Raw genomic sequence first — 17716 nt, forward strand, 5'->3', positions numbered from 1 at the left:
AACCTGGGACAAGAGCTGGAACAGAGAGTGGAACAAATGTAAAGATAGATATTAGGACAAGAACTAAGGTAGCAGCTGGGACAAGAGTTTGACATAAGTTAGGTCAAATGCCTGGACAAGCAAGATCTAAAATAAAAGTTAGATCAGAAGTTGGGTACGGAACTAAGACAGGATCTGGGACAGCAACCAAAACAGGAGCTGGGACAAGATAAGACTTGTGTTCCTATCCCTTTTCTCTCTTTGTATCTGCCTGATCCGTCCTGTCGGCCTGCCTCTGGATAGGGTTCTTTTCGATTGGAGCCCACTCTGTGCTGCTGGGGATGGTTCTGCATCATCAGCCTGGGGATCCATGAGATTACTGAGCAGCATGGGATCTTTGAGTATGGATTTGGACTGTAGTAATATCAACAGTTTATAACTCAGGACCACAGGTTGCATTTAATCGCCTATCACTGCACACCTTGACAATGATGAACTGTAATGAATGGACATTCAGTGATGATGATGATGAAGATGGGTTCCCTTTTGAGTCTGGTTTCTCTCAAGATTTCTTCCTCATGCCATTTTAGGGAGTTTTTAATTGCCACAATCTTAATTAATCCTTGCCACAGCTGTATGAAAGTTATAACTTGCAACTATAAGGAACAAACTTATCCTTTTTTATTACCACTTTATCTGTGTAAAGCTGCTTTGAGACGATGTCCATTGTTAAAAGCAGTATACAAATAAACATTTATTGACCTGACATTTTAGCAGGACCCAGGTTAGGATCAGGACAGCAGCTGAGACAGAATTTTAGACAAATATTTTGGGTAAGAGCAAGCAAATAAGCTGGGCCAGAACCTGGGGCATAAGCTGTGGGTAAAAGCTAGGCCAGGGGACAGGGGCAAGGCTAAGAGAAAAGCCGGGACTAGTGCCGGGGTAGTGTTTGTGACTGCTGGGACAAAATGTGTTAGGAATGTGTTAGGAAAAAGACTGAAACTGGGGCAGGGGCTGGTTTGTAATCTAAGGGGCTAAGTAACTAAGGGCTAGAAGGGTAACTGATGTAACTAAGAGCATCCAGGAGAGCAGCTGGGACAATATCCTGGGCAGGAACCTGGGGCAGAAACTGGGTGTAGACTTGGGGCAAGGAATTTGAGGTTGAACAGGGACTGAGTTTGGGTCCGAGACAGGATACTTGGGCATGAGATTGGATAGGCAGTGGCTAGTACTCCAGCTGAGGCAGGAGTTGATATAATAGCTGGGGCAGAACTTGAAGCTGGGACAGAAACTGGGACAGTATCTGCAAAATGATCTATAATAAGAGGTGGTGCAAGAACTTGAATAGAAGCTGGGACAGGAACTAGGATACTAGGATGAGCTTGGGCAATAGTGATGATTGTTTAGACAGTAGCTAAGAAAGGAGGTGGGGCAGGATTGGGGAACGCACTATGGGCAACAGCTTAACTTTTAGCTGGAGCAGGAGACAGAAACTGGGGCATGAAAAGTAATATGAGATCAAAATCATGACATATTATAAAAAAAATTATATTATTTGTATTCTGACAGGTAATTGCTTCTGTACCAACGAATCAGCTAAAGTTTCTGAAGGAGGCAGGGCTTGGCCCAGCGGCTGATGATATCACCGACGAGGATCTGGCAGAGGATGAGGAAGAGATTGATCATGCAGAGCGAGAGCTCAGACGAGGACAAATTCTCTGGTTCAGGGGACTAAACCGCATCCAGACGCAGGTAACAAGTTTGCATCTCTGTCTGTCTTTGCCCCTTACTATCATACGTTAAATGTTATTTGTTACATCCACCATATCCATTTCTTACTCTGTGTGTGTGTTTACTGCAGATGGAGGTAGTCAGCACGTTTAAGCGCAGTGGCTCGTTTCAGGGTGCCGTCCGCCGCCGCTCCTCAATCCTCAGCCAGCTACATGACGTAACCAACACACACACACACGTAGGTCTGTCAGCGGGGAGTGATCTCCAGCCCTCCGCTAACGGCCAAGACACATATTCCATCACACACACACACTAACATGAACAATGACTTTCACACATCTGCACACACCAGAGAAATGACTCGTACACCTGAACACTGTTGCCGATAAGTGTGTGTGAGAGAGACGTTCACGCTTCAGGCTTCCTGTCACACTGTCTGGATCCATGTGTCTGTAACCTCCTTCCTTCCTTCCTTCCTTCCTTCCTTCCTTCCTTCCTTCCTTCCTTCTTTCTTTCTTTCTTTCTTTCTTTCTTTCTTTCTTTCTTTCTTTCTTTCTTTCTTTCTTTCTTTCTTTCTTTTTGTTCGTGTCAATTTTCCATTACTGTTCTTTCTTTCTTTTATTTGCTGTTGTAAAACACGTGAAAAAAAAAAGTCTATTTTAAAAATGTCCTACTTGATGGAAAAGGAGGAATTAGCGAGAAGAAAGAGACGTCTGTAAACGGAGGAGTATAAACCCATAACATGCAACCTTACTAATTAAATACATCATTATCAGCTACTGCATGCCCGTTTGTTTTTCTTGCCCTCGGTTCCTTTTTTTTCAGTTTTTTTTTTTTAATCTCTATTTCAGTGTTTTGATGTAGTCATTTTTTTTTTCCTTTTCTGTCATGTATGTAATAGTTCAACGCTCTCGTCAGTTCTGTCTCGAACCACAAGATTTTTTTCTTTTATCCCTAAATGGCCTCACACTCTGAAAGGTTTACATTGTCACAGGCAAGAACGCTTATTTTAATGTAAAAAAAAATTGCAGGTATTGTACAAATTTGCATACCTTTAAATGAAAAATCATTTTTGAAAACAAAAAACGATCACATCACAGATGAACATTCTGTGGTGTGGTGTGTTTATGTTGTAAACCCTCTGTCACTTGAGTCACTGGTCTAGAAAAGCATGAATGTAAATGTTAAACCAATAAATTTCAACGTTCATCTGTCTGCTTAATAATAAAGTGCAGTCTGATGTGTGTGACAGGGTTCAGTGTGTATAATGTGCATGCATTTATTTGATTGTTTTTGTGTATATGTGTGAGTGGGGGGGTGCGCTTTGTTCTTTGATGAGCATTAAATGTTACATGTTGTGTGTGTATATGTGTGTATTTGAATATATACTATATGGACAAATGTTTGTGGACACCTGTGTATAAGATTAGTATGTGCTTCTTTTAACACCCTTTTCCTCATTTCGTCCCCATTTGTTTTTATAATAACATCCACTCTTCTGGAAAGATGTTCCACTAGATTTTGGAGTGTTCTTGTGGAGATTTGTGCTCATTCCGCCACAGGAAATGATGTAGATGACTGAAATCCACTTAAAGCATATCTTCATGGAGCTGATTTTGGGCACAGGGGCATGGCAAGGTTCAAGTGAAGGGATTATCTTGTGCCATTGCATTCATAGATTTTGTGGTAACAATTTGGAGAAGAACTACATATTGGTGGAAACATCAGGTGTCCCAATACTTTTGTTTATGCAGTGTATTTGTTTTAAATGTAAGTGAGGTGGATTTTGGTTGCTTGTGCCTTACACACTGTCAAATCTTGAAGAAGTTACACAAATCAACAATTGACAATTTTTTTAATTGATGTAAAATATATTTTAAATGATATAAAAGTGATTGTAAATTTTTTTTTTGCTTGCATGAAATTCATATTAATTAATTAATAAAGCAATATTTTTAGTGTGTTGCTCAGAATACTTTCCTCTGATCTTTTTTTTTATCTCCTGTGACCTGATTGGTCGATCCATAGATCCGAGTGGTGAGAACATTGCACAGCTCTCTATACGACGGAATGGAAAAATCCGACCTTCCTGAAGCCGGTGCGAGTTCCAGGCCCCGCCTGAGTTCATCATCTCCGACGTCGGATGCAGGATCCCGCTGATTGACGAGACGGATGTAGACGACCAATCGGAACGCTCCGATTACAACTACGCGACTCAACATCAGCGTAAGAGTCCGTCACGCTACCCTCACCGCCAGCACAGTCTCCCCGTGAAGCTCAACTGCAACAACAACACGTCCGAGAGACGGGTGTGTGTCTGAGACTGGAGGTCAAAGGTTACCTGGCCTGCGGCGCAACGAGTTGCAGGAAGGAGATTTTATAGAATGAGGTTTTATATAAAGTATTTAAATTAATTTCTGTTTATTTTAAAGACCTGTAAAACTTTCTTTGCCTTGGAATGTCACACCTTACACGCTGAACATGTTGAATTTATTTAAATATAAATAAATAATATAATATAATATAATATTATATAATTAATGGCATTTTTTCATTGATAAAGTTATTGTTCTGATCAATATTAGTTATTTCCAATAGAATTCCATGTCAATTAGATGCTTAATGCATTAGCTTTATATACTCGTGTATGTGTGTGTCTGTGTGTCTGTGTTTGTGTGTCTTTGTTTGTGTGTGTGTGTATGTGTGTGTGTGCGTGTAATATATTACTTGCTAGTATTGCCTGTCTGTGTTCATTCGTCCTTGCAGTCTTGTGTTTCAGATTTTTGCTTTTTTTGTGAATTTGTTGTATATTAGGAATAGAACTAAAGCAAACGAAATGAAAGACGCTGCACGTGAGGGTTATTTCACGCTGATGGATGTTTTTTCTGTCTCTCTTTTTACGGAGAAAGTGAGAGATAGAGGAATTTTTGGAGAGGCGTATCATGTTGTATGTGTTTGCTTTCTGGTTTTCTAGGAAGTCTATATTTTCTATGATTATGATTATCATTTTTGCGTTTCAGGAAGCACACACTGTCTCACCATTACTGCTGTGTTCATTGTGTGTTCGAGCATAATTCAAATATATTTTACAGAATGAAATATATATATATAAATGCGTGTGTATGGAGTGTTTATTTTGAATCAACAAAGATACTTTATTTGCCACATATACATTACAGCACAGTGAAATTATTTATTTGCAAAGCCCAGTGATTTTTGAAAGCTGCAGTCAGCACAGGTTATGCCATGAGACAGTACCCTGGAGCATACAGGGTTAAGGGTCTTGCTGAAGGACGCAAGAGGAGCAGCTTGGCGATACTGGGGTTTGTTAAGCTTCTGAACTACAGTACCACCTCTCCATGGAACTACCCATCATATAGTTAAACCTAGTCCAGGCAGTTGTTAGTTAGTAGATTTTCGTGTTAATTTATTATCTGGATAGATAATACTATACTGGAAACTGATAAGGCCAAAATGTGGCAGCTAGTTTGCTAGTGCATTAATCCAGCTGTTAATATTTCTAGCTGAAGAAGAAACATGGTCTGGTTGTTGTCCTGTAATGACAGCAGCAGATCAAATTCATCATTGCTAAAATTTAAACTGTGTTGAAGAATAGCTTAAACTCACCACTCACTCCAGGTAGTTTTTAACACGTGCACACACACACACACACACACACACACACACACACACACACTTTTACAAACACCATGCACTGAACATCATCAGAGTAAGAAAACCTTCCTACAAGCCAACCACAGAGTATTTAAGTAAGGCGATGATCCAGGGCTTGGGGTGTGTTACACGATGTTACTGCATGATGTGGAGGTGAAGAATGTCCTGAGGTTGAGAGCATTAAAATGGTGTAAGGACTCGCACATCACCATGGATAATTACCTTATACCACTGTCTCTTACCAGCACTGATAAGTTACACTGAAATAAATTTTCATAAAAAATGCTAAAATATAAAAATCCACATATAGTACTATAGTGTGCATGAGATGACATCTGAACTTCCACATTCCATATACACAGTAAACCAGCTGGTGGTGGTGTTGTGCTGAGTTTTACACTAAAGAAAGAGATGCAGATGATGAAGTCACGTGCAGCCCTTAGTCCTTCTTACACATACAGTTTGCTTTTAGTATCCCTAGTTTAAAAGATTTTCCAACCAGTTATGTATATTTGAGACTTTCCCCCTAAGATTATTATAATAAATAAATAAATAAATATATATATATATAAAACAGTTTGGAGCTGTTTATGATGGACTCCTCAGAAACCAGCATGTGTTCTTGACCTTCTGACTAAAAGGTAAAGGTTTTGGATAGAGCCTTATGCTTATTACTCTTCTCAAGATTGTACAGCTACGTGATTTAAAGATCTAACAACATGCAAAATGCTCATTTTTCTGGTGAGAAGATCCAATCTTCTTTACACAGGGGTGTGTATGGAGATCATTTTTTTTTGATGGTGTGAATACTCAAAACACCAATGCGCTGCATATTTAGGAATTTGGGATATTTATGGAGAAGAGGGGGAAGAGGTAATTGTAATGGAGCAGAAAGTATGGAGGAAAGATGACAATGTAATAGTGATGGATGAGAGAGGAAGGTGCGGTAGTTAGGGAGTAGCTTTGAAGAGATGAAGCTTAACTAGTGCACTGTGCTCAGGTTGCTTAACTTTTTTTTGTCTCATTCACATAAAAAATAGAAATGGGAAGTGGGAAGTGGGACTGCCCAAGTTGTATAAATTAGATAATTGTATGTCGCTCTGGACAGGGCAACTGCTAAATGCTGTAAATGTAAATGGTTGTTTGGCCGCGATGCATGTATAGTACATATATACTGTACCTCTTTTAGATATTATATAACTTAGTCAGCTAGGACTAAACCAAAACTGTTCCCAAAATATTGGAAAGTTAATGTGCCTCTGACTTGACACTGGAGGTAAATGATAAATCTGAATAAATCTGGTGCTCAGTCTATTGAAACGATGGCATAATCCATTGGGCTTGCCAGAACGAGAGGCATTTCAGAACTTGGTTATAAAACTACATGTAAAACAGCTCAATATCATATGTGTCCTGGATTCACTGATGATGCAGGGCATTCCAAAGTAAATATGTCCAGTTTGGAGTAGTGTCCATACAGTACATGCCTGGGGCATACTGTAAGGTTTCAACATTCAAGCCTGCCCCTTCATGCTGCTTGCCATCCAGGCTGAGTGGAGTCTGGGGTTGATGTGCATTGGCTTCTCTCTGGGGCTTTTGCACTTTTAGAGTGTTAACATTGATTTTACAGTGGACATTGTGGTAGGAGTAATCTCTTGTCCAAAATAGTTATGTTTGATATCTAATTGGAAACGAATTGATTTTGTGTTATGCAACAAAATATAACAGTGTGACCTTTCGCTCATTTACACCCAAGAGAAAGAAAGATATTCAGATTCTATATTGAAGGCAAAACAAATAATTGGTAGTGGAGCATTTGTGGAAAAAGTGCATTTTATTTTATTTATTTTATTTTTGTTTTTTATGTTATTATTTTCCTGTGAAGCCATTTAACTGGCGATACACAAGGAATAAATCAGTGTAGTAAATTGTATTTGCTTACATTTTACTATTTTCCTATTTAATGAAGACTAATGCATAACAGTTCAGATATGGATGATAATGATGATAATAATTTTAATTTCGGTTGCTTTTTCTTTTTTTCTTTTCTGTACATTTCCGTCTTTCTTTTTTCTTCTTTTTTTAACCACCATTTAATTCCTTGTATAGAAATAATTATTTATAATGGCCACCAGGGGGAGTAAGTGGAGAGAGCAACAGGTTGATTAGCACCGTAATACGGCATGATTTTCTTTCTTTCTTTCTTTCTTTCTTTCTTTTGGAAGTGGGTTTTCTGTAGGTTGTTATATATTATACATTATATATTTAATACCGATATACTGAAATATTATTATTCTTATCACATTCGTGTATATATATATATATATATATATATATATATATATATATATATATATATATATATATATATATATATGTAGGTGAATCTGCTCTTTCTATATTATACTTATAGCTTTGTATTTTGTCTTTTATTATTTATATTGTTCATCGGTTTTAGACTACATTAATTTCCCTTTTAGGAGATTTGTCCAGGCAACTAACTCTATTACGCATGATCTCTTCAATTTGTTTAATAAAACCATATTAAAAACCCTCATACTGTTATTTCTTTATTTATTTTCAGATTAGAAACCAAATTAAAGTTCAGATGGTTTCATCAAACTCTTTCAATATAAAATAATTCTGAATTGAGTTTAAATAATAGATTATTTTTATTTTGCTGGCAAAAAAAACAACATATGTTTTAAACACACCTAAATTACATTTAATTATTATTAATGAGGGCAATTATTAAAAACAGTATAAAAAAGTATATATTTGATATACATTTAAAAATGTATTATATATTAAAAAGTAATAGTAAATAAAACTAAATAAAAAAATGAACAACATAATATATAAATATGTATATATATATTTTTTTAATGAACGCAGTTTACAGCTATAATGGTCGATGTTCAGGATGCTGGTTATGTCGCCACCCTGCTCACTTGCTGATTGGTTCATTGGGCTCCACCACTGCGATATGATTGGTGGATAGATCTGTCAGTCAGAGAGCAGCGCGCTGTTTTGGGCTTTCTGCAGCTCCGATGCTGAGTTTGTGAGTGGAGAGTGTGTGATTGCGAGAGTGTGTGTTTGGGGATAGATGATGAGGACGACTAAAGTAACTTTGTTTTTGTATTCGAAAAGATGGTGAGGACATCTCCCAACATCAGCTTCTCAACTCTGCACAGTGTGGAGACGCTCACCTTCTGCAGGTACGTGGACACTTCACATCATCACACTTCACAGCAAACTTCACCCCACACTTTACACCCCACAGCAACAGCAGTTTGGATCAAGATCTAACAGTGTTCACTGTTTATTGAGAGAATACAGTGTCTCTAAACAACACTAATAGTCTTCACAAGTCTTAATTAAACACTGATATATATATATATAACTGAAAGCTGCATGTGTTTAATAACAGTAATTAACGCAACACTGACGCTCTCCATTAAATCCTCATAATGAAGAGACCACTGCAGCTCTCAGTCCAGTGCTAATACATAACACAACACTAGATATCAACACTCATAATGATCTAAATACTGTAGAAATTAAATTCAAGATTGTTTAATAAATATTCATATGATAATTAAAGGAATTCTTCCATGTGTTAAATACAAAAATCCACCAATTTACCCTTCATGTGTTAAATAAAGTTTAAAGTATTATTAACTAAATATTAAACTTTGTTAATCGGAAGTAAAGCCTGCGCTAAAAAGCTAATAATAATAATAATAATAATAATAATAATAATAATAATAATAAAGTAGGTGAATTTGAACACGTGAACCAATTAGAATGAACACATAAATTTTTATATGAAATAATGACAGATTAAAGGTGTTAATGCAGCAGAACAGTACAGGTGTTAATCCTTGCTTGCATTAATAAAATAAATTATTGAATCAATCATTAATGAAATACTGCTAATTGATCAATGATTTGAACTGTCAGATTGAATCTGTGTTTTAAGGTAAACTCCAAAACTTCAAAATGTATCAACTGAGCGTGTTAAGATTCTGAGTTTTAGATGTTTCAGATGTTGTGAGAATTCTAGAGCAAGAAACCAAGAAAGATGATTTCTTTCGTTTGTAGTTAACTCAGCGGTGAAGGTATTCATTTAATGAAAGTAATGAATGTGTTTGTCTTAAACACAATGAGCATTAACACTGTATGTCTGATATTGCAAGCCTTGGCTGATTACATGTGATGAACACGGTTAGTTAATGTGTGTTAAGTTCTGTCTTTACTTTAATTCACTGTATAGCTGAACACTGTGGGTTTTAAATAAACATTATAATGCAACACGGTAGGTGTTATTTAGGGCTGTGCTGGACTGGAAAATACTTGTTTTAGGTCTAGTGTTAGGTCTAGTGTTAGGTCCAATTTAGAGCTACTGGACTGAAGCGTTTGTAGGTATTAGGTCAAGCTGGACATAGCTGGAGAGTGTTTAGGTGTTAGGTAGAGCTGTACTGGACCAAGCTGTACTGGAGAATATATAGATGTTAGTAGAGCTGCACTGGATTATATAGTATGTAGGTGTTAGATAGAGATGCACTGAATTATAGAGTTCAGTATGTAGGTGTTAGGTAGAGCTGTACTGGACTGGAGAATATGTAGATGTTAGTTAGAGCTGTACTTGACTATAAAGTATGTAGGTGTTAGGTAGAGATGTACAGGACTGGAGAGTGTTTAGGTGTTAGGTAAAGCTGCATTGGACTGGACAGTATGTAGATGTAAGGTAGAGATGTACTGGACTGAAGAGCATGTGGAGGTTAAGTAGAGATATTCTGGACAGCATGTAGTTGTTAAGCAGATATTTACTGGACTAGAGAGCATGTAGATGTTAGGCAGAGATGTACTGGACTGGAAAGCATGTAGATGTTAGGTAGAGATGTACTGGACTGGAGAGCATCTAGGTGTTAGGCAGAGATGTACTGGACTGAAGAGCATGTAGATGTTAGGCAGAGATGTACTGGACAACATGTAGATGTTAGGCAGAGATGTACTGGACTGGAGAGCATGTAGATGTTAGGCAGAGATGTACTGGACTGGAGAGCAAGTAGATGTTAGGCAGAGATGTACTGGACCGGAGAGCATGTAGATGTTAGACAGAGATGTACTGGACTGGAGAGCATGTAGATGTTAGGTAGAGCTGGACTGGACAGCATGTATATGTTAGACAGCGATGTACTGGACTGGAGAGCATGTAGGTGTTAGGTAGGGCTGTACTGGAGAGCATGTAGATGTTAGGCAGAGATGTACTGCAGTACATCAAGTCCATGTACTGGACTTGAGAGCAAGTAGAGGTTAGGCAGCGATGTGCTGGAATGGAGAGCAGGTAGATGTTAAGTGGAGGTGTGCTGGAATGGAGAGCATGTAGGTGCTAGGCAGAGATGTGCTGGAATGGAGAGCATGTAGATGTTAGGTGGAGGTGTGCTGGAATGGAGAGCATGTAGATGTTAGGTGGAGGTGTACTGGACTGTAGAGCATGTAGATGTTAGGTGGAGGTGTACTGGACTGGAGAGCATGTAGATGTTAGGTGGAGGTGTACTGGACTGTAGAGCATGTAGATGTTAGGTGGAGGTGTACTGGAATGGAGAGCATGTAGATGTTAGGTGGAGGTGTACTGGACTGTAGAGCATGTAGATGATAGGTGAAGGTGTACTGGACTGGAGAGCATGTAGGTGTTAGGTGGAGGTGTACTGGACTGTAGCATGTAGATGTTAGGTGGAGGTGTACTGGACTGTAGAGCATGTAGATGATAGGTGAAGGTGTACTGGACTGGAGAGCATGTAGGTGTTAGGTGGAGGTGTACTGGACTGTAGCATGTAGATGTTAGGTGGAGGTGTACTGGACTGGAGAGCATGTAGGTGTTAGGCAGAGCTGAACTGGACTTTAGAATTTGAGCTCTTAAGTAGAGCTTTGTTTGACTTATCCAGGGTGAAACTGCAGAAGTGTTAATGTCATTAAAATGTGTGCTGTGAGTGTATGGTTTTTTTATGAACACGTTCCTGTTTGGTGATCTGGGGTCATATATGATTCGATTTCTACATTGGGGGGGATTTTTTTCTATGTGTATAGAAACATGTGCTGTCAGTTACCCGCGGAATCGGACATTTGATCCTGTCTCTGTTTTCGTTGCCAAAATCTGCGCTCCCGGGATGTTAGAGGGGAAAAAAATAAATAAAAGAATGGCTCGGAGGAAATTAGCTCCTCGTACATTAAATCTTCTTTTTTTTAGGTAGGAGGAAGCCGTGGTGATTTATTCCTGTTATTATTATTATTATGCGCTGAGAGTCCGAGAGCATGCACACGGGAAAATCGGAAGTGCGCATCCACTCGAAGTGCGCGGCGCTCCTGGGAATGCTCGGACACCAGCACGCTGCGGACTTCGCCGAGCTCACGGATCTGTGCTGGAAAGCGGACGAGCGCGTCGAGGGCGGATTGGACACAGATCTCCTCCGTGCTCCGAAAACAGCTCAGGAGAAGGTGCGTCCAAGTAGATCACGCACGTCAAGCTTCTGCATGGCTCCGGGACAAGGGCCAGGACAGGGACAAGGACAAGGTAGGGATGCTCTTCTGGTTGCGCACGAGGTAAATGTAGTGATGGTGCGTAAAAGTGATGGTTAAATATGATTACAAAATGTTCAGGTCACACTACTGAAAGCTGAACTAGATATAAATGAACATCATAAAAAAAACAACTATTTTTCATGATTCCTTTTTTTTTCTAAATGGAAATCATGGAGTGTGTATCAGAACTTATTAAAACACCATTGTGTATTGGCTGCACTGGTTCTTTCCATTGTTCCAGCACTGTGTATACAGGGAATTTCATTGCATGTTCATGATTATTTAAGAAAGGAGATTAACCAAAATCCTCCACTTGAAGCTTGCTTATGCCTCTTGATACCTGAGGTTCACAATGTTCACAGCTTCTTAATATGGCACAACCTCTACAGTAACATGACTTTTTTTTAATTTGTACATGAGTCCCAGGAATCAGGTTGAAATTATTATAATGAAAACAATTATATATAACATTATACAGTATAATCATCCATCATATCACTCTTCCACCACCTCTGATCCTCGTGTCATGCTCGCAGGACATTATTTTCATCCCTTTATTATTAATTTTTTTGTGAACATTGTGGATTGCATCTTGGATCACACTTTCTTTCACCTGGGCAAAAATCCTGTTTTTTAATGGAAATATACATGAGATCTGTCATGAGCCTGAGCATCTGGTTGTAGCGATGTTATTTGCACTATAATGTACAAAAGATGAGAGCAATATTAGAATAACAGTGAAAGAATTGTATGCAGAGAGCAGGAGTAGAGAATGTTTTGAGAAATTTAGCTTAGGTCGTCTTTACCTTCATTAAAACAGCTTATGCCAATATCATCCAGCATTAGTTAGTATTCAGCATTAATTTCAGCATTAATAATCTCTAGTGGTAGTCTTCAGTTATTATATAGAGATACTTATTTGTGAAATTGAGAGAATGTATAACCAAGCTTTACATAGTATATATTGGAGAATCGCCTGTTCTGCCAAAAGAACTTGTACAGTAAAGTGCAGAGAACTTGTTGTGTCATGTAACATTTTTTATTGCTTTTCCTGAGTAACATTTGTGCAAAAATGTCCCACAAAGCAATATTATTGTATTTGTCTTTACTACAGCTTTCTGGAAGATTCTCATTGGCTCATTGTTTCATGACTGTAAATGCTAAAGTGATACATGTTTATATTAATATTTCTCAAACCACAAACCTTCTTCTTGCCTTTATGTTTTCTATATAAAAGACACAAAAGTACTGAAATTGTACTGATATCATTCTTATTTAAGATGTCCCATTGTGCTTGTAAAAACTGATCCATGATTGGTTGAATGGAACTCATTGTTGTTACATCATCAATATTCGTGGTTAAAGACCGGCCTGTTTCCAACTATACACACACACACACACACACACACACACACATGCACACTCATCATCTGGAATGTCTGGGATTTGTCAGGATGATCGCTCCTAGCAATATGCAGAAAGCTCGCTTAGACACTGACGCCTTTTCTGATCTGTCAGAGTCTCAAAGTAATATAATAACTGTAAACAAGCACTGCATTGTGGAGCCGGACTAAACGCAAACAGTAAACCTTAGTCACGAACCGGCGAGCCGAAGCCGTCCCGTCTGAGTAGGAAAATCACTAAGCCGCATGTTTACAGAAGACGACTCTGCGAGTATCTGCCTTACGAAAGGCGCAGGGCTCTTGCCAAACGCCTGGAACGCTCCAAATATTTGCGGATTTAAATCACTTTTCATCTAGTAATAAACCACGTTCCGCTGACAGCCCAGCGTTAGTTATTGTACATCACTGAACATCCGTGCTAATTGGATACAGCGGGTTATTTGTGCAGCCAAAGGCGCACGTCACTTTCTGGAAAGCGCTAATACGAGGGAGAGACGCCAGAAAACCTTCGACCTCTGGCTCCAGCTGCCGCCAAGAAGGTTTTCGCTTTCTGAAATAACTCCATGCTGATGGTTTCATTCGGACCGAGAGCAGATTGCGACACGGAGTCGTTCCTCACGGCGTTATCGCATGCGTTCGGCCATGTTTTTCCAAACTATAAACTAATCCTATGAACATGATTCTCTGGTTTACTTTGCTCAGGAGGACACATGCGAATCACATTATTCAGACTGCTCTTCAGAAGACAGATGTTCTAATGATGTTTGAAAGTGCTCACAATAACTAGAAAGCAAAAAAAGCAAACGTTCCAGTGATCCAGAACTGCATCCTTTATTCGAGCTCTGGATCCTGGTTTAGGGACGTCAGTAAAAGATACAAACTTTCTGTGTGTTTTTGTTTGCGGATATTTCAGGTCTTTTGAAGTTTAAAATTGTCACTACATTTGAAAAATTTTAATATATTAATAAAAACTGTATTCATTCTGGAAAGAAATAAAAAATTATACTACAATTATACTAATTATAATTATGACTCTATCTATAACATATAGAGTGCAACTGTTTCTCATCAAACTTCCTCATTATGCATATCCTATATTTTTTTAGTTTTATTTTCTGTCAAACCTGTGTATAATATCCGGGACAAGTTTTCTGTGTCTGTATAGAAACTGTCAAAAAAATCTTTATTATGATGTAGAAAGCACATTCTATATTATGATGTAAATAATGATGTAAATAATTATATATTATGATGTAAATAAGCTCATTTATCACTGTCCTGGGACAATACACTTTGAGCCAGTCTCAGGATTAACCAGCATCCACTATCCACAACCATGTACACTCCAACTTTAACCCCATTCACACTCCTGCTGTTACACAACTTAACAGACACTTCAATTCACTTTAAGTCTGCCGTTGTATTACACAAAAAACACTCCACGATACTACCACATCACACTCTCGCACTATTTCTCCTTTATATACTGCCCATCTATATATTTCAATATCTTTTATTTATGAAGTAAATTACTTTTAGTATAGTAATATAAAGTAAATATATAGTAGTATAGCAAAATTTATTTCTGGGAGGACTTAAGTTATTCACCGATCTGTCTGTCTGTCTGTCTGCCTGTCTGTCTGTCTGTCTGTCTGTCTGTCTGTCTGTCTGTCTGTCTGTCTGCCTGTCTGTCTGTCAGTCAGTCAGTCAGCCTGACTACTATCTATCTATCTGTCTGTCTGCCTGTCTGTCTGTCAGTCTATCTATCTATCTATCTATCTATCTATCTATCTATCTATCTATCTATCTATCTATCTATCTATCTATCTATCTATCTATCTATCATATAATCAGTTTATCATTGTACAGTGAACAATACCAGACATTATTCGTTCACGTCTATTATTCATTCATAATCACTCCAGCACTTGAATTTTTTAATTTATTTGGAATCAGCCAGAGAATGAGCACTTATATATCAGGAAATGCTCTTTATCCTGAGTGGATTGTCTGGAATATTTTACTCGTGAAATAACAAACTGTACAGTTTGCAGTAGGAAGTTCTCCCTCTGTGTGTCTGTGAGTGTGTTAGCGTGTAAGAGTGTGTGTGTAGGCAGTGCTAATACCAAACCAGGCATATTTTCCCCAAAGCCGTATTGCTGATGTGTGTCCTGAGTGGATGTTGTGTTTATATGATGGTGGTGTGTGTGTGTGTGTGTGTGTGTGTGTCTGCAGTGAAGGGAGCGTTGTGTGTAATTACCCTCTGTTCCCAAACTTATCATTACACTAATGGTACTCTCCTATGCGCAGTCGTCCCATCGCACAATAAAGACTCGCAGAGGTTTGATTGGGACATTTTTTTTCTTGCCAAACTCGAACCACATGTGCACGAACGCGCCTTGGCATTTACGAGCTCCGATCCCACAGCCGCGTTCTCGGGCCCTTCGCGGGCAAAATGAATAATCTCATTGTCTCTCGTGCTCGGAGACGTTCAGCGAGGCTGGAAACTGGCAGCAGACTAGCGGGCGTGAAAAAAAAAGAGAGAGGTTAACACATTTAAAAGTGCCACTATTAATGTGGAGTGGAGCGAAGAGAAGCTCCGAACGAACGGAAAAGTCGCTGCAAAACAAAATACGTCACGCCGCAAGACACTCGCGTAACGCTCCTCTAACGGCACGTCCCGAAGTGTTTCACGGCTCCTGTACCAGACAAGTTATTACATACTGACACATTTTACGCTTTATCCTTTTATATTTACGCTAAATATGTTGGTGAAAGGGGTTAGCTCCTGTTCTCGCTTATGTTATAGCAGCTATAAATGCTCACTCCTTCACCAGCATCTCTTTATCCTCTCTCGAAATAAAAAACGCAGCTTCTTACACCATGTTAATTTGAATCCTCTAAAGCTGGAGACTCCATAACTGTTACATCAAAGTTTTCTCATAGAATTGAGTTATGAATCTTTTTTTTGTGGCGATTTGGCTGCACATGTCCCTAGAAATGAGCCGTTGCTCCAGAAACTCTATGAGTGTATGAACAGAACACTGGAGACTCCTTTCATAGATGATAAATAAACATCAAAAAAACATATAAACAATGACTTAATTACACACATTTTTATGTGAAGCATTTTCTTCACACATTCCTGTGATAGATTGTTTTACTGATTGATCGATTGATTTATTGATTGATTGTTCAATTGATAAACGCATGAACGTACTGTGGATTTTAAAGCATTTTGTCTCAAATTCAATTTTTTTCGCTGATATATCGCATGCTCCTGTGGAAGTACTCCAGAGTTTTGGGTTGACGAAGCCGTTCCGGTTCTTGTTTTCCACACTCAACAATAAAAGTCAAAGTTTACTTTATGTAAGTGTCTGTACTGTAATCAGGTAGTAATTATCCTCCTGGTGTTTGGTTTGATCCGGGCATGTGTTGAGCCACGGTGGTTTTACCCGCCATGTTTCTTCATGTGTCTGGTTGTTACTCGTGTCTTAATCTGCTGGCTTCTGGTTCCAGTATATAACAGCTACATATGTTACTATAATTACGCAGTAAGTGAGAAAACGTGTGCATTTGGCCAGCGAGCAGGCGTGTTCCTGTGCGAGAGGAAACAGATTTCAGGATATTTGACAGTTTCTAAATCTCTGCGCAGAATTTTTGCACCTGAATAATACAGACCTGTTTTTCATCAAAACGCGAAAAGGCCCGATGTTTCAGTTGTGAAACAGCATGAAGAGCATAACAAGTAGAAGAAGCAATTACACCTCACGTTTCAAATGATTTGTTCGGGGGTTTGTTTAGGGGATGGAATTTACAGCTATGAAATGAGGTTGTCAGTGCAGTGTGTTAATTTATAAACAAACCTTTCCTTTTGTTACATAGTTCCTGAGTCTTTTCCTATTATTCATAGAAAATATATACAGTCACAGTGTGTTATTATATTACTATTCTTAAAATATGATGTAGCTTCTAATATTTTTTCTGCTATATATACAGGTATGGTGATGATCCAGAGCTAGGTGTGTGTGTGTGTGTGTGTGTTACAAGATGTTACTACATGGAGGTGAATAACGGCCTGAGGTGAAGCAGAGAACATTAAAGTAGTGTAATGGTAGATTATCACCTTATACCATGTTCACTTGCCAGCATGGACAAGTTAAATCTCTTACTGAAGTTTGCAGTGCAAATATGAGTAAATAAATCAAAATAACAGTTCCTTTTTTTTTACTAATTTTACTATTGTGCTAATACCATTGTCACTTACCAGTTTCATGTGTGTGTGTGTGTGTGTGTGTGTGTGTGTGTGTGTGTGTGTGTGTGTGTGTGTGTGTGTGTGTGGA

At 38.5% G+C, this 17716-nt stretch overlaps 2 protein-coding genes across 4 annotated transcripts in view; both read left to right on the forward strand.

Annotated features, from left to right (window-relative positions):
- Positions 1–4804, forward strand: part of atp2b3a (ATPase plasma membrane Ca2+ transporting 3a) — a 31060-nt gene extending 26256 nt beyond the window's left edge. The window contains 4 exon segments of the mRNA XM_046871376.1: positions 1549–1731; positions 1841–1927; positions 3739–3799; positions 3802–4804. Coding sequence (XP_046727332.1) covers positions 1549–1731; positions 1841–1927; positions 3739–3799; positions 3802–4031 — 561 coding nt within the window. The 3' untranslated portion in view covers positions 4032–4804.
- Positions 4805–8419: 3615 nt separating this feature from the next.
- Positions 8420–17716, forward strand: part of LOC124399420 (zinc finger protein GLIS1) — a 102304-nt gene continuing 93007 nt past the window's right edge. For 2 of the 3 annotated variants that reach the window (XM_046870289.1, XM_046870291.1), the window contains exons 1-2: positions 8453–8603; positions 11639–11962. In XM_046870289.1, coding sequence (XP_046726245.1) covers positions 11704–11962 — 259 coding nt within the window. In that variant the 5' untranslated portion in view covers positions 8453–8603; positions 11639–11703. The other variant, XM_046870290.1, reaches the window with a different exon arrangement.

This window comes from Silurus meridionalis, chromosome 17 (genome assembly GCF_014805685.1).
Source record: "Silurus meridionalis isolate SWU-2019-XX chromosome 17, ASM1480568v1, whole genome shotgun sequence".
NCBI classification, from domain to species: domain Eukaryota; kingdom Metazoa; phylum Chordata; class Actinopteri; order Siluriformes; family Siluridae; genus Silurus; species Silurus meridionalis.